Source organism: Lineus longissimus, chromosome 12, assembly GCF_910592395.1.
Source record: "Lineus longissimus chromosome 12, tnLinLong1.2, whole genome shotgun sequence".
NCBI classification, from domain to species: Eukaryota; Metazoa; Nemertea; class Pilidiophora; order Heteronemertea; family Lineidae; genus Lineus; species Lineus longissimus.
Window position 1 is genome coordinate 6323232 of NC_088319.1, and position 23295 is coordinate 6346526.

A 23295-nucleotide genomic window follows, 5' to 3' on the forward strand; every position below is an offset into this window, starting at 1 on the left:
TTAAAAAACCTGGCTCTAAGAAAAGCACGCTATTTCGATATGCTTTTAATACTCAACCACGGACTTTTTTGTGGATTCGAAAAACGATTGGGATTTTATTCCAATGATAACAATGAAAACAGAAATAGAAGTAGTTATATCTCCTATATTGGTATTATGAAATCAGATAAAAAAAATATACTGAGATATATTCAGCTCAGGTATCCGAGATAAAAATCAATTACTAATCCCAGTATAGCCTTACTATTGAATGTATCAAGGAAAAAGTTGCTGCATAAGTTGGCTTGAGAGAGCACCTTTGTCAACTGGAAGTTCACATCAGAGGAAATGAAACGTTAAGCCTCATCTCAGTGTTCCATGAAACATGGTACGGATATCATTGACTGCTCAAAACAACGAAATACTGGAGGGATGACATTCGATAGATTCGGTAAAATTATATTATATTCCATTTGCCTTTCGTGATCATTTTTACGATGTAAAACCTTACACCACTCTGATCCACACTGTATTTCGTTTTTGTAGCAAGCATAATCGAAGTAATAATGGACATATAGAACCTTCTGTTGTTAGGCATGGAAGTTCAACCGCAAGAAATGAGAAATAGAGGAACAACACAAATCATTAGGCTTCCCCAGCCAACAAGCTGTGAAAGAGGGGTTTGATTTTTTTAGTTGCGTAACTAATTTGCATAAGAAAATACTGCGGAGAAGCCTTCGTGTTTTCCCTGCGGACTCCGGACACCTCTAGTTTCAATTGTTTTAACTACAGTACGAGTAGGTATCAGGAAACCTTGCATTTCAGAATCTAACTGACCAACATTTTCTGTTTGTTATATAGAGAATGAGATATAGACATCACCAACAAAGTTAGAATTTGGACGAAGAAGACTGGTCGGTTATTTCTGGTATCTGGTTTCTAAAAACTTAAATATATCTGATATATAACAAAACAAGATCCTTATAACGGGCATGCATTAAATCATTTTTCTGAAGTTTTTAGACGTTCGAGACATGATATAGAATGACTGAATCAAGATTTTACATCTAATTCCTGGTTCGTCATCAATCATCCTGTCAACGGTTGCAACTTAAGTTTAGTGGCCTGCTGACCTGTTTTGAGGAGCTGAGTGACTACATTCCGCAGTGCAATTGAAAGCGTTTCTAAAGCAGACTATAAGTCACCAGTTTACTCAAAGAATACCTGAGAGGAAGACCATACAAACGCAACAAACAATGGCTAACACAGTTCATAACCTTCGCACAATGGAGCAGATTCTCAGTACAGACAACACAACTAAGACAAGAGACATCTCAACTTCACAAGATTACCCTCTCCTGCAGATGGTTCTGGTTGGTTTGATGCACTGGCCTTATGTCGTTTTTGTCCCACTGGGCGTTGTAGGGAACATGATATCATTCCTGATTACGACCAAGAAGAGTAACAAAAACCTCAGCACTTGTGTGTATATGAGTGCGTTATCTGTGGTGGACACAATGATCCTAATATCCGTCACATCCCACCGCGTTATCTTCGTACTTGGTCAGAGTGCAGTCATTCAGTATGGAATTAACGATGTCATGTTAGTATTAAGTACAAACTGAAGTGCTCTACATCTGTGGACCCTTGCTCCCCGGGAATTTCATTCTTTTTTTAACTGCACTGTATAAAACATACACATTACGCGGTGAGAACCGAAGTCTACAAAGTGGCAATTTGGTCAAAAATGATGTAAGTGCATGAACCTCTGACACTGAATACCACTTTCTGACAGCTAATTATTAACCGCGAGATGCGGAATGCGAAATCGCAAGATGCCAACCTCGGTGAGAGTACCATGCGCCACAGGATGTATTGCAAATATGGAACCTGAAAAGGCGAACATTCATGAGACCGAGGCTTTAATAGGAGCTATCCTTGTTTTGATTGGCCCATTGAAATAGACTCCACTGTGCGTTGTGTGGAATTTAACCTAATTTATAGCCTAGTTTCTATGGTCAGACTATCCCGAGCTATTTTTTAGGGATGACCAGACGTTCACCAGGTGCATGCCCTGTGTGTTATCGGTCAATCGTGTGTATGGTGACTTGTGCCGCAGGCGTAAGGTGAAAAAAATCTTGATACATACAGCATCCTGAACGTCGTGGTATTATACTCAAGAGTATATCTTGATAAGTTGCAAATACCTTTGAGGTCAAGATGAACATGCAGTTGCATGTAACCTTTGTATTGTCTTCGGCCCTACTATCATTGAGTGGAGAAGTTGACAGCAGCATTAGAAATGGTGATTGTCATGGTCCAGGGAAGTAGAAAATCTTGTGGCAGAAAATAGTGATTACTCATCTGGCGATTTCGCGATTTCTCGCCTCGCGGTTTATAATAAGCCTTTTCTGACAGAGGTTCAAATGTAGCTTCATTCGTTTGCTCATTGCAGCACTCCACTTTCCCTTTCCATGAAAAATCAGAAGTTGAGGTCCCAGACCCGACATATATTTCTCGAAACTTGAAAGTCACTTTGAAGTCTCTGGTTGTCATCGCCTCATATAATTTTGGGTCATTGGCAAAATCATCAGTCGACATACCAGCATGGACAGCATGATCTGCCACCCGCAATGAAGTAACGGCAGCTCCTTGTCAGTGGTTGGTACTTCTACTTTTTAGATCATGAATATTCGTTCTGAATTTATTGTCCTTCTTTCACACTAAAAATCTGATTTAAGCAGGGCTTCTGCAGTAAATTAATTATTTGTCATGAATGATGGAGAAAAATAATCAATCTACAAAGTTTTCCGACTTTTTTATTCATGCAATGATAATTCAACGCCGATTTTACTTTCAGTTTCTTCTGGTACTGGTCGTACACAGCAGGAATGTCCTCTGGCCTCTATCTCGCTTACATGAGTTTGGATCGAGCAATTGCAGTAACCTTCCCATTGAAGGCTAAGACATTCTGTACTACATCAAGAGCCAAAAAGGCAGTCAGTATGACTTTCTTCATTCCAGCAATTTTGAACGTGAACATGTTTTTCACTTATCAAGTCGATAAAGATATTACAGGATTTGACACGGCTTACTTGAATTACCCAGAGGCGCTCTGGGTGGAGCAGGCTGTTAGCGCCTACATGCTCACCGTTGGTACAATCATACCTTTTATCATTATTATGACATGTAACATTGTCATAATTGCAAGTGTACAAAAGGCGGGAAAAAGTAGAAACAAGATGGCTGCTGGAGAAGAGGGTGGCACATCGCAGGGGCGACATCTGACAAGAATGCTCATCTTCGTAACTGTTGCTTACATTGTCCTCTCGATACCAATGAGGTTATTCGAAATAGCATTTTCTATACCGGCGGTCATTGAGAAATATGATATGAGTGACCCCTATTGGCAATTGTTGTTCAACGTGGAGTTATGGATTGTGACAGACTTGTGGAATTTAAACTATGCTGTGAATTTCTATCTTTATTTTCTTGGTGGTGGTAAAAAGTATAGAAACGATGCTAAGCAAGTCTTTTTTAAATTCTTTTCTTGCTCAACGAAATACATCAAATAGATGAACGAAAGTCAACTTATGTCCAAATCAGTTTCAAGCAGAACTATTACCAGTGAATTCGTTCATGGACTTATGCAACCGTCTATGGCAAGCCATTCGTCCAATAACTAACCTGGTTTTCTTCTTTCGAAACTTAGTTTCATGGAAGAAAACGTGGTTTTCTTCTATGTTTCGAAGTTTAAGTTTTCGAAAGAAGAAAACCAGATTTTACTGAAACCTAGTCTTTTTACCTCGTCTCCAACCCAACCTCTTCCCAGACGAACCATGTGTTTTCTGGCATATGGATTTAAAACCAGGTTATGAAAGAAATAACCTTGTCTTTTTTTTATAAAAACTAGGTTTTGATGAAGACATGTATATAACCTGGTTTTATTAGCTCACCTCTTAGCAGAGGTGAGCTTATCCCATACCGTGGCGTCCGTCGTCCGTCGTCGTCGTCGTCGTCGTCGTCGTCGTCGTCGTCGTCGTCGTCGTCGTCGTCGTCCGTCGTCCGTTAGCAGGGCACGTTTCGTAACTGTTAGAGCTATTGAGTTGAAACTTGGTACACATGTACCCTTATGTAATGACACCTTGGAGACCAAGTTTCGGTCCGATTCGTTTCATGGTTTGGCCACCAGGGGGCCAAACGTTAAAAGTGAAAATATGCAATATCTCCCTTAATAGTAGTCGGGAAATTTTGAAAAAAATATGGTAGGTACTTCTAGCAAAGGTGCATCATATATCCTCCAGGTTTTTGATTTGACCTCCTTTTCAAGGTCACAGAGGTCAAATGGTGTAAATTGGCCGTTAGGATGTAACAATGGCACGTTTCTAAACTGCAATGACTATTGATACCAAATTTGGTACACATTTACCCCTTAGTCAGGTGATCTCAGGGACCGAAGTTTGGTCCAATATGATTCACCACTTGACCACCAGGGGGCAAAATCCAAAAACCTTAAAAATGTGATTATTCCTTAACTTCTTGCCCGATTGCCACCAATTTGATATCATGGGTACATCTAACCAACATACAGTATATGTCACACAGGTTTTGACCTTCTTGTCAAGGTCACAGAGGTCAAATGGCGTAAATTCGCCGTCAGGCCGTAACTATGGCACGTTTCTTAACTGCAATGACTATTGATCACAAATTAAGTACACATGTACCCCTTGGTCAGGTGATCTCAGGTACCGAAGTTTGGTGCAATCTGATTTGCCGTTTGGCCTCCAGGGAGGGGGCCAAATCCTAAATTCTTCAAAATGCCATTATTCCTAGTAATGACTTGCCCGATTGGCACCAATTTTATATCATAGGTACATCTAATTCTAACAACCATTCAATGTGTCACCCGGGTCTTCTTTGATTTGACCTACTTTTCAAGGTCACAGAGGTCGAATGTACTGTAAATTGGCCATTTTGGGGAAATTGTAATTGCTTGGACCTACATCAAACCTAACACTACATGACACAATACCATGCTCTTTATCCATCTTTCCTCCACATGAGGTGAGCACAATGGCCCTGGCCATTTCATTCCTCAAAACATAGTTTTCTTCTACGAAACAAGGTTTACCTTTAAGAAGCATAGATTTAATTTTTAAAAAAAACTTTTCTTCCAAAAAACTTGGTCTTGGATCAAGAAAACGTGGTATTTATATTTAGCCTATGCTTCTTCGATAAAAAAACTAGTTTTATTAAATGAAACGTGGTTTTCTTCCATGAAACAACGTTTTAAAGAAGAAAGCCAGGTTTTCTTACTGAAAACTAGGTTTTCTTAATTATTAGACACACGGCTTACCATAACAGTCAACATGAACTCTGTATCCTCCTCCCGCTGAGATACATGGGTCAGTGCGCACAACATGGAAAGTACCTGGTAGGTCTCTTGCAACCTCCATTTTGTTAACACTTTGTGACGCCTATTTGATTATGCACACATACTGAAGTTAAATACTCTTGGACAATTAATGAAAAATATGTGCTGCTATCAGTGAACTCTAAGAGTTTGAGCTCCGAGACCGTGGAATGTAGGTCAAATTAAAAACCTAGGTGCTACAAAGTGGACACTTATTAGATACACCAACCAACTCTAGCTTCGGCCAATGACTTTAAAATAGCATAAAAACCATTTCCAGGCTGGTGGACTACCGAGTTAAACAACGAATCAATAAAATGTCCAAAAAAAACCCCCAAAAAAACCAACAAATTCTAAACATATTGCCATAAGGACCAGAAGTGGGATTGGACTCAAAACCTTGGGAGTCATACAAGAGCGGGATATTGAAACCAAGTTTGCCCAACACAGCTTTTCGCTCAGTTCCACCAACTGGTAATTCCAATCAAAACTATTCTATTTCATGTCAAAACGCTCATCCATGCAGACCTCTTCAACATTGTTTCAAGCATCAATCTGTAGGAATAAAGAGAATAATTATACCTTTGCAATTTACGCCTTTAGTCCCCTGGTGAGTAGAATTTGAGTCAAACGCACCAAATATTCTGTTAGTGGTATTTCCTGGTGTAGCGATTTTCCTACTGGTTGACTCGGTGTCGTACCGGATGCTCCTGAGATATAGCACCATCCATAGAGTGTCACACTTGATCATTGTCACAACCTGGTTAAAGACTTGTCTTGACAAGTCTAATGTATGAATAGGATAACCCAAGTACTCTATAGATGATCCCAACGTACGTTATCCGAAGGGCGCCGCTACAAAGTCTGTGGGTAGGTATAAATGGCCAACAAAGTCATCAATTTAACGAAAACGTAGATTTCTTTTCATCTTTCTGTCTCATAAGGTATTTTACATCGATCATGCTCATAACCTTGCTCAGCAATAAATTCCTATAACATAACCTAACTGTCGTTTCATATATTTGCTTTCATATTTAGTATAAGCCATGGGTGGCCCGATGCCATTTAAAGTTGAACTCTATATTATTAGTATATTCACGACCCTTGTCAACTACACCAGCGGTGTCCCGACGGGGCGGAGCCCGCCGGGAGCCTGAGTACCAACCTTTCGGTTTTAGACACAAGTCAAGAGTCATTACATAACAAATTTTTACGTCATTTATAGCTTCACGACGTCACGCCACATCCAATCACGAGGCTAGAATCACGTCAAGTGACCCGAAATTTAGTCAATTTTTGAGAGGGAATGCCGAATATAATTCGAAACGGCAAGCATGCGGTTCTAATAACCAGAAAACTGAAACATGGAATTGATCCCATATTGTTAGAAGAAAAGATAGGAAAAACTTCCATGGCTTTTTAATTGAAGAGTTTTGAGCACTTTTGAACTAAACACAGGGCATCTAGGAAATTTCCGTGCGTAATGGTTAAGCCTTTAACGTAAATGGACGTGACGCCGCATTCTCAATTTATACCGATACGATCGCCTCGATATATAACTCTATAACGAAACATATAACCTTCAATCGAACCCATCCAAATCTTTCTAATGATTCTCATGATCATATATACAAATTTTGATAATGGTTATATGTCTAAATCTTACATATTTTAACTTCTAAAACAGGTGTCGGACACTGGAAGCTCGAGCGTCTAAGGTATTACGTCAGTAGAATAAGACGGCGGAATCGCACTTCATCTAGCTTTGTCATTAAATGTCTTAAACTCAAAGCACATAACCCTAAAATGGTTACATACTACTGGTAGTTGACATAGATAAGAATTCGTATTCAGGATATAGTGAGATTTTGATGTACGGTTTAGGAAATATTAAAGAATGACTGAGGGACGTGTATCCAGACCGAAAGTGTACGTCGTTGTCAACGTAAAGTGATTTGACGCGGATCACAGGCCGTAGAAGACGTGACCCGTAAAACTCCCGGGTAAAACTTGATAAAAATAGTATCATAGATGAGTCATAACCCGAAAAAGACGTACACCATTGTCTCAACAATATCTCTGACTACAAAGTCTTAAAACGTGAAAGAGTTCGTATGCGTAGGCTTGACGTTATTTCAATCGATATACGGTGGATTGTCCGAAAGAACTGTCATCCAGGCGCGCGGAGAAGAGTCCGACGGCGCGTCAAAAGTGTCCTATCAAATCTCTGATTTCTTCATCAAACTTTCGATCATATCATGATTTGCATAGCAAGAATATGAGGTGAGTGACCGCAAGTACATCATCTGGGCGTAATAAAGGATTTGGTGAGGAAGAAAATATGTTTTAGATGGAGTTTTGAAACGTAAATAAGTATAAAACCGTAGCGGTGTAATGTACACGAAATGTACACAGAGCATAACAATGGACCACACAATGTGATACGCACAGAGACAAATACTGTTACGTTATGTAAAGAAACGACCAGTTTGATGATTTATGGCACTCAACTCGGATTCAAAAGCTTATTTCTTATCTCAAACTAGAGTATCTGTATTTTCACATACAACAAACCCAAACTAAGGCTCGAGTGATGGAGGTAGTAATCAAGGAGCAAAATTTAAAGGGGGAAAAGGGAATGACAGTCTTACTTGCTGTACTGGACAAACAAAGGGGTGTTTCAGTGGCAGATGGAGACTATAGAAAGGAGGGTGGGAATAATTTTGAATTACACGTAAGAATTTACCAAGAATTCTACACTGGGCTGTTCTGCTTCATGGCCACATTTGAAATGCCTAGGCCTAACAGTCACGAAATGCCCAATGGATGGATGGATGGATGGATGGAACGACCGACACCACCCAAATACCTATATGACTAGCCCAGTTGACAATCATCAAACAATTTTTTTACATATTTTCAGCTGGGTTACCAGGAAATCTACGGAGGACAATCATTTAAAACCACAGGACCTGCCGTTTTGGTGTGGAAATGGCTTCAATCACTAAAGGTGAAGGAGGAAGGGAAGGGGTCAGAGTGCTGCATTACAGGATAAGGAAAACTATTCAACAAACCAAAACATGGTTACTTATATTTTTATCCAGAGCATCAACTTTAAACAAGAGGTCCAAGGGCCTGGCGCTCAGCTGAAATACATGTGTACAATGCACAAACGATGGAAGTACCTGGTAGGTCTCCTTCAACCTCAACCACCAGCCAAAATAACCAAAAAATATATAGAAAATGTATCATACAAGTGAAAAAGGAAAATAAAATGTTGCGCTGATGTAGGATAGAACCAACAATCTTCGGAGTTGTACAAGAGCGGGAAATTCAAATCAAGTTAAAACTAGGTCAACACAGATTTATGCTTAGTAACGCCAACTGGTGGTATCAATCAAAACTATTCCAATTTTGTATCAAGACCTACTCGCATGCAGCCTTTCTCAACTTATTTCAAGCATCTATCTATTGAAATAAAGCGACAAAAATTTCTTTGTAACTTACGCCTTTAGCCCCCAGGTGAGAGGAATTTAAGTCGAACCGTGCTAAATTTTCAGTCGGGGGTATTTCCTTGGCTGTTCTTCCTCATGGTCAAATTTGAAGTGCCTAGGTCTTACGGTTACAAAACGTGCCCCATGTTGACGGATGGAGAGACAGACGACATTCTGAATAGTTATTTTACCAGCTGTGCTGACTTTCGTCAGCTGAGCTGAAGAAAGTGCATCTTGCTCTCTTTGCCTTTGGACGCCTATCACAAACCTCTAATTCTATATGAAAATTCCTCTATTCATGCGTGGTTATCAAAGCGTTAAAATATGTTATTCCTATCATATTTCATATCTGATTATTATCTTATCTGGTATTATGCAGAATCTACTGCAGAATCCAATAAAACAAACCCCATACAAATCCATAAAGAAATAAGTGAATGGTGATGACTTTAGTATCGCATATTCGTATCCGTCTCTTAAAACAGGAGAAAAGGAGAAAGCTGGAGAAACTAATCACAGTTTTTCAGGTAAAAATGGGCGCGATGAATTGGCCTTCTACTTTGCATAATTTAAGGCACAGTACATATGTTCAAAGAAGCGCACATACTTTGTCCTGGCTGGGCTGTTTATTTCACTCTTTGCTCTGAACAGTCACTGTCTCATCTTCATGAAAGTTGGCATCTACCCTGGTGAAGGAGTCTGGTGTGATGCAGGAAGAGCTGATGCGCCTTATTTTATATTTTATTACACAGCATGGAGTATCATACGTATCATCATGTATGCAGCTATACCTTTCATTGTCATAACAAATACATTTACTTCAACATACATGTATAAGTTATAAACTATCATGGACGTGGAACCTTATCATCATTTAGTTAATTTCAGCAGCACAAGTTGTTTACTATTATCATTCTGCACATCCATACACTACTCACATACATGTCAACAGTTTATTTATTCATAAAATGAAGACTTGCGAGAGTTGAAATCAATTCTGATTCATGATGATGATGATGATGATGATGATGATGATGATGATGATGATGATGATGATGATGATGATGTTGATGAAATTGTATGTGTTAATACACCGTTTCTGATGATGTTGCATATTGCTCTTGATGTCACATCGTCTCCATTGCTTAAAGCTATGTTATAGCTAATGCATTACGTAACGTCAAAAATGATTAATTTTGTGTTTAAAAGTCTCATGAAGGTAATCACAATCAGCAAGCAATCACTGAATGTATTGATGCCCGCAGTTAAGGAGTCATGTATACCAAATTTCAACTCCATAGCTTTAGCGGTTAAGAAACGTGCCATAGTTACACTCAAATGGCCTATTTACGCCATTTGACCTCTGTGACCTTGAAAAGTAGGTTAAATCGAAAACTCGTAGGTCATGTGATGTATCTTTGCTTGGAGTACCTACCATAAAAATAGCATTGAAAACAATTCACTGATAAGCGAGATATTAAACGTTTTACCTTTTTTTAGCTCACCTCTTAGCAGAGGTGAGCTTATCCCATACCGTGGCGTCCGTCGTCCGTCGTCGTCGTCGTCGTCGTCGTCGTCGTCGTCGTCGTCGTCCGTCGTCCGTTAGCAGGGCACGTTTCGTAACTGTTAGAGCTATTGAGTTGAAACTTGGTACACATGTACCCTTATGTAATGACACCTGGGAGACCAAGTTTCGGTCCGATTCGTTTCATGGTTTGGCCACCAGGGGGACAAACGTTAAAAGTGAAAATATGCAATATCTCCCTTAATAGTAGTCGGGAAATTTTGAAAAAAATATGGTAGGTACTTCTAGCAAAGGTGCATCATATATCCTCTGGGTTTTTGATTTGACCTCCTTTTCAAGGTCACAGAGGTCAAATGGTGTAAATTAGCCGTTAGGATGTAACGATGGCACGTTTCTAAACTGCAATGACTATTGATACAAAATTTGGTACACATTTACCCCTTAGTCAGGTGATCTCAGGGACCAAAGTTTGGTCCAATATGATTCACCACTTGACCACCAGGGGGCAAAATCCAAAAACCTTAAAAATGTGATTATTCCTTAACTTCTTGCCCGATTGCCACCAATTTGATATCATGGGTACATCTAACCACCATACAGTATATGTCACACAGGTTTTTAATTTGACCTTCTTGTCAAGGTCACAGAGGTCAAATGGCGTAAATTCGCCGTCAGGCCGTAACTATGGCACGTTTCTTAACTGCAATGACTATTGATCACAAATTAAGTACACATGTACCCCTTGGTCAGGTGATCTCAGGTACCGAAGTTTGGTGCGATCTGATTTGCCGTTTGGCCTCCAGGGAGGGGCTAAATCCTAAATTCTTCAAAATGCCATTATTCCTAGTAATGACTTGCCCGATTGGCACCAATTTTATATCATAGGTACATCTAATTCTAACAACCATTCAATGTGTCACCCGGGTCTTCTTTGATTTGACCTACTTTTCAAGGTCACAGAGGTCGAATGTACTGTAAATTGGCCATTTTGGGGAAATTGTAATTGCTTGGACCTACATCAAACCTAACACTACATGACACAAGACCATGCTCTTTGTCCATCTTTCCTCCACATGAGGTGAGCACAATGGCCCTGGCCATTTCATTTAGTTTTAACCCTCTGGTGGCCAAGTCAAGTCTCAGATCGGACCGAAATTCTGTGTCAGAGATTATGTGTCATAGGGAGTTTTGTGTACTAAATTTCAAGTTAATAGCTTTAGTGGGTTCGAAAGAGTGCCAACGTTACACCCAAGTGGCCAATTTACGCCATTTGACCTCTGTGACCTTGAAAATTAAATTGAATAAAACGCCCGTCTAATATGTGATGAATCCTTGCTAGGAGAACAAACCATAAAAATGTTATCGAAAACGAGTCATTTATAAGAGAGATATCAAACTTTTTAGGTTTCCACTGTTGGCCCCCTGGTCGTCAAGTTCAAAATTGGATCAGATCGAAATTAAGTGTCAGAGGTCACCAGACCTGGGGAACCCTGTGTACAAAGTTTCATGTTCATATAGCTTTAGCGGTTAAGAAACGTGCCTCGGTTTTCGAAACAGGATACAGACGACGACGACGACGGAGAACGACGAACAATGGACACTGCGGTATTGTGGTGAGCGAAAAAGAGAAACCAACATACCTACTGAACGTGTTGGGTATGAAAATAAAACATGGGTAATATGTGATGACATACAAACCATGAAAAAAATCGTCACTATTACTACTGTACATATTTTCAAGATGCAGGCAGAGTTGATGCGCCTTTTTTACATTTTATTTCACAGCATGGGGCATTATACGTGTCATCATGTATGCAGCTATACCTTTCATTGTCATAACAATCTGTAATGGCTTCATAATGTTTAAGCTGCTAAAAAACATGAGACGGAGAATGAAGATGCAGAATACCCAAGCCCAAAAATATCTTACAGGGATAACATTCATGTTGTATGTTGTCAGTGTCGTGTTTGTCATTCTTGCACTGCCAAACCAAGTTTTCTATGCAATTGAACCCGTTTTTTCCCAGATCTGAGTGAATCAATTGCTAGGAAAGTGACAAGAAACTGCTGTAAGTTTTGACATTTGGGGGAGAAAACGTGCATTGTACGTTTAAACTCATAACCATGCTAGTATCTGTTCATGTCAGAACAATTATGCTAGCTTGCGCTTTTTTCCTCCCGGATTTGGACAGTTTTCGCCAATGGGGACAAAACACTGTTGAGATTGTCGGGTTGTTGTAGTTGACCAGAAAATCTTAAGAACATATTTTCAAATGGGGTTAAGGAATTTTTGCCTGGGGCAAATTGTGCAAAGCACAAGCATTTTTGCCAAGGTAACATTCAAGCATTGCCCAGGGCATGCATGACCAGTTGTTGGAGATGGCAGAAGTGAGGTTATGTGCTATAAAGATAACTATATAACTGTATGCTTTAAATAAGCTTGTGGTTCATGATAAAGAATAGACAACAACCTGAATGTACTGGGTCATAACCTTCAGATGTTTTAACGAAACAATTTCCCGGGCCCAGTGGCAGTGGGAATCCATATGCATCGAGTAGGCTGCCATTTGTCCATATTATGCCAAAGCCAAGTCCTGCCCTTGCGAGTCATGTCAGTCCAACCAGTACGCATAGTGCCATGGTGCCACCAAATCGAAATCATCCATTCCAATTGCTATGAAACGCAATGCTTTTTAATCACCAAGTATACTGAGCCCACCATCGTTGACAAGGTACAAATTGGACCTTGGACAATCCCCAATGAACAGAACAGAAAAGTTCATCAGCCCCTCTGAAGAATATGTTTATGTCCGTCAAGCCAGCATCCCATACAGCTAGAGACATTGGAATGGTGCCTCGCGAACAGCAAGCAACAGCCTGCATATAGCTAGAGATGTTGTCCATGTACTTAGAGACATTGGTTTTGGCCTCTAATGGGTTAATTTCAGAAGAAGAAAAAAAAGATGGTGTTTTATTGTCATTCCATACATTTCCAACAGTTATAAACCCCGAAAATGCAAAATCTACCCATATGGTGAAGTTGCGGCCAAGGAGAAGATGAAAAAACTCGCACCCGATCGTCAACCAATGCCTTTCCGATAGAAAGGATGAGATGTGGGAAATCGATGAGAACAATTTTTTCCAACAGCGTGCGTACTCTCGTTTAAATGTTTTGTTCAGATACGCATTGCAACTAATGCAAACAACATCGAGGATGCAAATCCGATTCGCGTGCCAACGAAGATAAGAGTATGCCTTGATTGGGCAACGTGGGGTAAACTGAAGCAAAAGATGGAGAAGGGTGTGAACTTTCAATCCGAAAAGCTGCGGTCAAGCTCATTAGCACTGTCAGCAAATGAATCATTGGCAGGATGTTATTCAAACTCTTCAGAACCGTAAACGGCGGGGAAGTGCGAAGGATGTATCAATAGCTACCCCTGGCCAACGAGACCACAGCTGAGACAATCATTGTCATTATTCCCGAGGCCGTGAAACTGATCAGACCGTTTGAGTTCACAAAGGATTTGGCTACTGCAGCATGCGAAAATAAACTGGAAGTGTGTAACCCAATGTATCTCTTGAGGATTGATACTGAAAAGTGGATGGATAATAATCTGCTGATTGCGGAGTTTTTCAAAGAGTGAGTACGAGTCAATCTCCTCTCGTCAAACAATCTTGACCTTTTTTTAAACACATCCTTTTCGCCATCCCTCAATAAGTGATACATTGGTCTTTTTGCATTTCTTGGTTAGGTTTGATGGTTGTTTTTTTTACTTATTTTAGAATTTCCCATTACTTTTACACGGTTTGGAATCATTGTTTTGAACCTTCAACTAGTACAATCCGAATGTTTCAATTTCTTCGTAGATATTACACTGTTTGAAACTATATACTGGATATCCTCACCTCCAAGACACACAATGCTCGGGATGTACTTCTGTACATTAAAAAAGGCCCACGATAGGATGCCTACATGTATCTAGCTGGTATTAGAAACACCCATTCATTTACACGGTTTGGAATCATTGTTTTGAACCTTCAACTAGTACAATCCGAATGTTTCAATTTCTTCGTAGATATTACACTGTTTGAAACTATATACTGGATATCCTCACCTCCAAGACACACAATGCTCGGGATGTACTTCTGTACATTAAAAAAGGCCCACGATAGGAGGCCTAGATGTATCTAGCTGGTATTAGAAACACCCATTCATTTGATTGATGGGTCATCGGAAATCAACTAGGCCAATCATGTTGAGCATTCACTATATAAAAGATTGGTTTTCGTGGCTTGAAGATCGATTGCATCGCGCCAATGAAGTGGAATCCCATTCTGTAATTCAATGGGCATCGACGACACGACCTTCATTATTAACCCTTTAAAAGCAACGTATTGGGATGAACAAAAATTGTCATTGTCATTGGGAAATGAAGATCCTCCATACCGAGGACTACATGCATTGCTACGAACCGAGCATTGCCACGAACCGATCAAGGCATGGAGGAAGAAGTTATGGAGCCGCAGCCGGCCCCTAAACGCCGTCGACACTATTCACTAAATGAAAAGGTCAAACTGACCAGTTTTTGCTATAATGTTTCTTCAATTTTGCTTGAGGTGTTGAAACGTTTAGCATTGAAAATTGCGATGCAACACCGCTTAATTCGTGCCTTTTGCCTTCTGTATTTTCCGGGCTATTTCCGGAGATGGAAAGAAATTTGTACGACTGGTTTATGATGCAACGTGGTCTAGGTATGCCCATCGCAGGACGACAGATATCCCACGAGGCATTACGGTTGTACACAGAGTGGTGGGATGACCTTGGGATAGACCGTCAAGCGGTTATTTTGCGTGAGCGATTTCACCGCATCTTACGGATGGCGTTTAGGTTTCCTTAAAAGACATGGCATTACATGCCGACGAAAACCAAGGATGACAAGCAACTTCCGGAAAATGCTGATGAGATGGTGACCAACTTTAGGAATGCATTTCACAACACAGTTCGAGATACCGCACCATCTTTCATTGCAAACCTAGACGAGACATTCGCTCTTTTCGACGCATTACCGAATTACACATACGATAAAAAAGGCAATAACCAAGTTAACATAAAGTCATCGCGTGGGAATCCCCGCCTTGGATGTAGCGTAACCATTGGTATTACCAGCAACAGAAGGAAGATGCCATGCCACATTACCTTTAAAACACCAACAATTGCTGTAGGGGAAGAGTTAAGAGCTAATCCACCGCCAAATGTCCATATCGCTCACACCGAAACTGGTTTGGTCAGGACTCAAGTCTTGCTGGATCTCATCGAGGAGATTGTAATACCATTTGTTGGGGCTGACGTACCGTATATCCATCTGTGGGACAGGGCACGCGTCTTGTCATGTATGCTACTTATACTGTCTAGCGCGCAAACCTAAAGAACAACAATACCAGAGTTATTCTTTCCATTGTGTTGTATTAATAAAATCGGTTATCAAAATTTCTCGTCAAGAATATTCGTCAAGTTTTTTTGAGTGTAGTAGTTTTTGAAACACCCCGTATAATCCTTGGGGCACACGTGTCTCTTCACCACTACAAAGGGAACGCTAAGTGTTACCCTTTATTACTCTGTGGTCGATCCATTTCCGCTCTGTTGATCGGGGCTGGTCTACTGGCTACTTGCGGGCCGGGCCGGTGCTTTAATACGTCCTCCATAAACCCTTCACCTATTGTACTTCTCAATGTACACTGTGCTAAAACCTGGCTGTATTTTGGAGGTGAGGATATCAAGTATGAATATCGAGAGATGTATGCTATTCATACGCTGACTTTGGCAATTAATGATTCAATCAAATGATTTCGTCCATCACTAAAGTTAGATAGACCAATTGCAAGGCAATGCATGATTATTGTCGGGGACTTGTAGAAAATACTTGAAACAATTGTTTAACACTGGAGTTGGGGTTTGCCACACTCCAAGTTGAAATCAGTGTATTCCGATTGTTTGAAGTATTTTAACGGACTGCTGTCAATCACGGATAGCAACACATCGTTAACGGATAACGAGGCCCTCTTACACGCGGAGTTGGAGGTGAATAAACCACTGGAGGACACGCCCCCAAAACGATAGTTTGTTTTTTATCTGACGGTTTTCTCATAACGATGATAATCCATGAATGGTAAACAAACGCTTCATTCACCCGCCCTACCTGGTCGAGGAAGGATCTCTCTTTCTCTCGGCTCTCTCACCCAGCCGGATCAGTGATTTACTAGTCTAACCGTTATTCATGCACGGGGATGGTGCATGCTGGCTAAGTCTGCTAAACGGATTAAAGATAGCCGATATTGCTATATTTATTTCCCCAACTTTGCAACAATTACGGAGGATTAATATGTTTTTGCCGCTCTTTATTCTCGAATGAAGTTGTTAACCCACATTGGTCACGTGATCAAAACTAATAGTGACATCAGCATAAATTATGATGAAATACATGCAGTTTGTTTGTAAACAAACCATGCACTATAGATCCCAGCAGGGGGTCGTGGACTACCTGATGGGATCTATAGTGCATGCTTATCTACTCATGTTTATGCAGGAAGTTGACCTTTTTAGGAACCAGGACAAAGAAATCGTTAAAAATTTAAAGCCTTACACCCTGATTGTCAGTGAGTACAACGTTTTATTTTGTTCCTCGAGTAAATTTGAATGTATCACATTGGCTATCTCTCATCACATAACCCGACCATGAGACATGTTGCTATGTCAGTATGTCTACCACGTGATAATTTGGTCATTGCCATTGAAGTTCTGAGCAGTCGAAAATTGTCCAACTTCCTCAAATTTTGGTGTTTGATGACAGATAGATATGAAAATGTTTTGCAGTTGACTGATTTCAGAAAATGTTTCTTTGGGTTGTCAATGTCGACAAACTTTTACTTTATCAGCTTTTTGAAGTAACTATTGAAGCATTCTCATATCTGTCAAGCGTTTTCAGCACTGATTCATGAAGACATTGATGGCAGGATTTTTGTACCACAATGGTCCACATCATTGAAAGAACAACTGTTTATAATGGACCAAATGTATCCATTCCAAAGTCCACCATAGTGCCAGGCAATTCTGGATATCAGGTGTGGCACAAATCACCTGACACCTACCAAGCGCCCACACATCAATCTCACAGTATATGCACCAATCCGACTACCCTTTTGCAAGTTATTCCCTTAATCAGTAGGCAGACATAAAGACGGAAAAGGGAAACATACATACCCCTACTTAATTTGTTTGGTATGAAAGTTTAAAGTTCATTAGTGGTTAAGAATCGGCCCATGGCCGATGACGGACGACGAACACTGCGGTATTGTAAAGACTCCCCTACAGTGAGCCAAAAAGGGAAACCTATATACCTAGAAATAACTATCTTGTTTTTAAATATAGCTTCATGTGGCAGGCGAGTCGGGGATCTAAGAAAAGGTTCCACTACCAAATTGTATTTGTCTGTCCTCTCTCTTGCATGTGTATCATGACGCTATGCATATTATGAGGAAGTCATAACGATCTACTCTACAACTTGGATTTTTACTCTATTTCTTCGGCTGCTGACCTGTTTTAAGCTAAGTGGAGTTCGAGGAACTAAAGGCTTCCCAAGTTATTAAGTAGTCGTGCCTTTAGTCTTTCTCTGCGATTTTGACTCTTTGCGAGTCGTGCAGTCTAACTTACAATGGCATTATGCCAGGATACTCGTTTTTGTGTCTTAATTTTCGGCCATAGCTGTATCAGAAGGCTTCAAAAATTTTCTGTTTCTCTATTTTCTTGTTCAACGTTGTTTATCACCCCGATCTGATCATCCTCCAAATCGGCGGCAACGGCCTATGTAAATCATTTCAGTCTGCAGGCCACTAGGCGAGTATCTTTCTCAGTTTGCGTTTGAGTTGCATCAATTTTGTGAATGTAAAGTTCTGAATTCCTAAGTGATCCCGGGAGTTCGGTGTCCTGCTGGATACAACGATAAAGTACAATGGTGCAAAAAACGCCTTGCTGAACTAAATTCAGCTTATTTAGACGTGTCGCTTTGGAAACATAAGGGAAACTGGAATTCGGAGCGGTGGATTTACGATACAGACGGAGTTCACTTTAATGATCTGGGTCGTGTTTATCCACAGCAGACCTTAATTCGGTATGACAATGTTCCTTTTTATTTCAGGTCCTCAGGTCTTGTGCGATCCATATCCTTATTTTCAGCGTGTCTTGAACAGATAGGGGCCGATTGCTAGTCCTGCACGCTACATATGCCTAAGAAATTTGCCAATTATATTTTTATTTTTATTAGGGAAATATCCGTCCTAAATAATGACAGAAAAGGGTGGTTTATTTAAATTTTGTGTCGACATGGTCGAGGTCACGTGACATAAACAAAACAATTATCGCACACACCCGTCCAAAAAAGGCACTTTAAGAAAAACAAGCCTATCGGCGTCTTGATTCACAATGTGGTTTGTGAGGAGTGTCATAGTCGTCAACAGTGTAGCTTACGTATTTCGAAGACCAGTGGAATTGGCGGCGTCAAATTATTAGTGAAATTTAAAATTTACAAATTACAAATTACAAATCGTTTATTGAAACCGTGTAAAAAGTTACATTTTACATAAGATGAAAGTACAATGACCATAAGCATGATGAATTAAATAACTGGTGTGACATTGTTGTGGATTTGGTGGTGTGCAGCTGGAGGAGTGGACAATGTCACAACCAGGATTCCTACATTATATACAGTGGAACCTCCGTTAGAAGACACCTCTCTATTAAAGACAACCTTTCCAATAAGGACACTAGTTTTGGTCCCAAATTGGTTGTTTCCATTCAATTTTGACTTCTCTAATCAGTCTTTGGGTGTTCCGAATGCTTGACACATTTCGAACATGTTTTGGTTGGAAACAACCCTACAGTCTTACACTTATGGCTGAATGAATGACAGTGCATTTTCGTGTGAGCTCGGTGACGAAATGCTGCGACACTATTCGTCACCAACATGCTTGATGGGTGGTGCCATCTGCACAAAGGACGATGAATTAAATAACTGATGTGACATTGTCGCTGCATTTGCAGGTGTCCACATCGAGGAGGAGATGATGTCACTTCATGTACCAGGGTTTGTACTTTCATATACAGTGGACCTACTTTTTGTGGACACCTTTCTATTGAGGACAACCTCTTTAATAAGGACAGTAGTTTTTGGTTCCAAATTGGTTGTTTCCATTCAACTCGACTTCTCAGTTTAGGACACCTCTCTGTTAAAACAGCACTTTTCAGTCCCTGGGGCATTTCTGGAAATTTCATGCTATAGAGCAATTGGTTCAGCTAAGTGACAAGAACAGTACTATAAGACGGTTTTAAAAAGTTGAAAATTATTTATTTAAATGACATATGAATGGTTCAGCAGTAATTGGCAGTGTGCATTATGTAATGAAATATGATTTACATAATATAACATTTTTGTGACAAATAGTACAGATGATGGATAAATCGATACAGTGGATAGCAGTTAGAATATGCAATACATGCAATAGCATTTGTTTTTATTGAGATTTTGCGAGAACCAAGTGGTATTTTAACAAGATAATAGAAAGCCAATAACACTACAAGAACATGACTTCAATACATTGACATTGTAGTACTTGGTATACTAAAAATATTCAAAGATGGGTATCTTGAGTTAAAGTACAAGATGTATGAATGAAGGAGGCACTCGGGTAAGAAATGGTGTCGCTAATGAAAGATTAGAACAGTCCGTCTCAACCTGCCAAGCTCAGAGCGACATGCGCCTGGTTTTGCTGTGACGGGTCACATATACAAAGTTTACATAAAACAAGATTTGTATGTTTATTTAGGAGGAGTACAAAAGTTGTATATAAAATGCCGACTTCATAATGATTTATAGGACACAAAATTTGACATGACAGCATTTTATAAAATATGAATAATATATAATGAGAATAGTTTTGTAGCACCAATGATTTGAAAATACTGAATTTATTTATTGCATGAATAGAACACAAAAAACAGGATGATTACATGATTGTCACATGCGTGAAATATATTGTCATGGATGGGCATTGGGAACAAAAAGAATTGCTGTTATCAGCTGCATTGGTAGCGATTGCTTTAGCTGATTTTCAGAAACTGACAGGAATGAGAATGTTGATATAGTGTTGAAAAAATATTTTTATGACATACATTGCATTCAAATAACACTAAGAAGTAGACGAGTACTAATTTCGCACACTTGAAAATATATGGACATTGACTGTCACTGGTAGTGGTAGTAGAGTAATTACATGCCATCAGCAGCACTAATTCAGACAGTTTTCGCTGTGCTTCAGTAACTGACTGGAATGACTAAGTTTGATTGTGCTGAAATGATACATAATAACGTACATTGCATAAACAAAATGATTACAAGATTTGTACTGTCTTGAAATATATGGACAGGGACAGTCACTGGAAGTTTGACATGCCATCAGTTGCATTGCTCCCGACAGTTTTCACTGTGCTTCAGTAACTGACTGGAATGACTAAGTTTGATTGTTCTGTATTTGCCTCCATTTGGATTTTGTGAACAAAAGTTACTAACCTTGTGTAACTGAAGTGTCGAATTCGCCTTGGTCGAAATGATAATACAGTAAATAAATCTATTGAATGTTGCTGAAAAGAAAACATTTACTACGTTAGAAGCCATGTACATGATAACACCACCACCACCATTATCAACATCATCACAAGTCAACTGGGGAATATGTGTGATATTTGTTCAAAACTTGCGTATATGGTATTTGCAGGTCTATTGTATTGTAACATATTTTTCACTTTCAAAATTAACTTTTTTACTCGAAATTATCAATCGACAATACTAACCGTAAGAAGTGTATGAAATTACAGAAGGCCTTCGTCGAAAAATGTAATGTACTTGTACTCATTCGTGTCATTAAACCTGAAAGCAGCACAGCATAACAGTGAAATTACCGTGACATCAATGGATGTCAAACTAACGTAGTGACGTAAATTTGAATTCGAAGTGCACAATTTCACAATTAAGGTTTTGAACACATTGAGAACTGAAAAACTTCATACAAATGCTTTCACACCAATGATATGATTGTGGCGCTCCTGATGAGGTATCGCCCTCTGCTAAGCAGCTTTGGTCGTAACTAGGGTAAATGTTTTTTTCAAGTGATATGAGCGATGCAATACCTTAGTTACCACCAGCGCCACGTAGCAGTCAATGAAGTTGTGCTGGTACCCCATTAACGTCATGCTTCAAATTTGAAGAAATTGATATTACCTTCATCAAGTATGTATTGTAATATTACACCAGGCCTTTGTCGAAAATGTAGATCTCGAAGTCTAACTGTAATGAAAGAAAACATCAATGTGACAATATGGTCTACTATGTATGAGGGGGAGAACGGGTATTTTCGGGACACTGGGATGGGCCGAAAATAACTGTCGGGATTCGGGATACGATAGACACCCTTATTTTAGCGGGATTCGAGACAAGCCGTGTTTTGCGTCACGATTTGGCTAAAATTGCGTATTGGGAAACGGGATAAGCCTTTTTTCCTAACGGGACGTCGAAACAGTTACCCCCCCCTTCCCCGTTCCCATTCTCATGACATGTAGCATTGTTTGTAGGCCTATCAGTATTGTTACTCACAATCTATTTTTTTGTAATTGATACTGGTAGTATCAATGTGAAATATGCCACACGTTGGGAGCATGCAAGGCCTAGTACAATACACCATCATCACAATCAAATATTTCAATAATACACTGTCAACGAGAGTGAATGTTCAACCATCAATCACGTGCATTGTAGTGTATGGTGCTGCTCCCCAATTTCGAGTCATCCCCAATTTCGCGAAAACCCGTTTTTTCCCGTTTTCTCGCGCGTCACTTCGTTTCCAGAGAAGAAATTTTCTGATTTTTGATTTTCATTTCGTTCCGCAAAGAAAGCGCCCAAAATGCGTCCTAAACAGGCAATTCTCTAATTACGTTCAAAACACTGGGTCAATACCTAGGATCATGCACACGACACAGAAACACAACAATCAGTCGCGCATGCGCAATACCCCGCGAAAATGGGGGAGCCGCTTCGGATTTGTTTTGGTCTGCATCGATCTTTCAGTGAGCGATTTCAAGATTAATTCACGCTTAAAACATCCACGCAGCACCCCAGATATTTCGTTATTGATCTCAAATTTCGTAATAAATAAGCTTTTGCGTGTATGGAATCGCTGGAAGCTAGTAAATCTGCACTTAGTGATAAGACCCGCGAAAACTGGCTCCTACATGATACATCCCCCATCCAATGACGGCTTACACGACGAGCACATGGCTGAGCCAATCCATCGCCTATACACTACTTTACAAAAATCGACACCTACTGAAACTTTCACTAATTATTCTCGGAAATGTACTTTATCGTTACATTAATAAATGCACATTCGAATTTCAAAACTACCACTTATTTTTGCCGTGAAACTGACCTGAGTTATCGAAACACCGTTACTGCGAAAAGAGGAAGAAGCAGGTCCGCATTTATCGAAATATTGCTAAATATAATTGTCAAAATGTCGACCAAATTACCAATTAAATCACAATAAACTTATCAAATGTTCACTCATGCCTTTGGGTGAAAAAATACTGATTTTTCAATCATTCTCAATTTTACAAATCACCAATCACAAAAAGAAATAATGATGCAATTACCCAAACTAGATGAGATTTGACCACTGGTATAATTCCGCCATCTTGGATATCGGCATCGTCACCACCACTTCAAATTCTAAAGTCTTATTCAGGCCTAATATGTGTCACCTGCTGTGGTAAAATGGCTTGT

The 23295-nt window shown here is 39.8% G+C and overlaps 1 protein-coding gene and 1 long non-coding RNA gene across 3 annotated transcripts; one reads left to right on the forward strand and one right to left on the reverse strand.

Annotated features, from left to right (window-relative positions):
- Positions 1 to 313: 313 nt before the first annotated feature.
- Positions 314 to 3903, forward strand: LOC135497156 (probable G-protein coupled receptor B0563.6). 2 transcript variants are annotated; one of them, XM_064786901.1, is made up of 3 exons: positions 314 to 430; positions 841 to 1582; positions 2840 to 3903. In XM_064786901.1, exons 2-3 carry the CDS (start codon positions 1236 to 1238, stop codon positions 3552 to 3554), a joined length of 1062 nt encoding a protein of 353 aa, XP_064642971.1. In that variant the 5' UTR covers positions 314 to 430; positions 841 to 1235; the 3' UTR covers positions 3555 to 3903. The 2 variants fall into 2 exon arrangements, with proteins under 2 accessions (XP_064642971.1, XP_064642970.1); XM_064786900.1 differs by lacking the exon at positions 314 to 430 and having other exon boundaries at positions 789 to 1582.
- Positions 3904 to 19787: 15884 nt separating this feature from the next.
- LOC135496680 (uncharacterized) lies at positions 19788 to 23295 on the reverse strand. Its single transcript, XR_010448710.1, has 4 exons — positions 22943 to 23295; positions 21739 to 21804; positions 21312 to 21387; positions 19788 to 21101 (listed from the first exon to the last, which is right to left on the reverse strand). It is a non-coding gene; the product is annotated as an uncharacterized LOC135496680 (long non-coding RNA).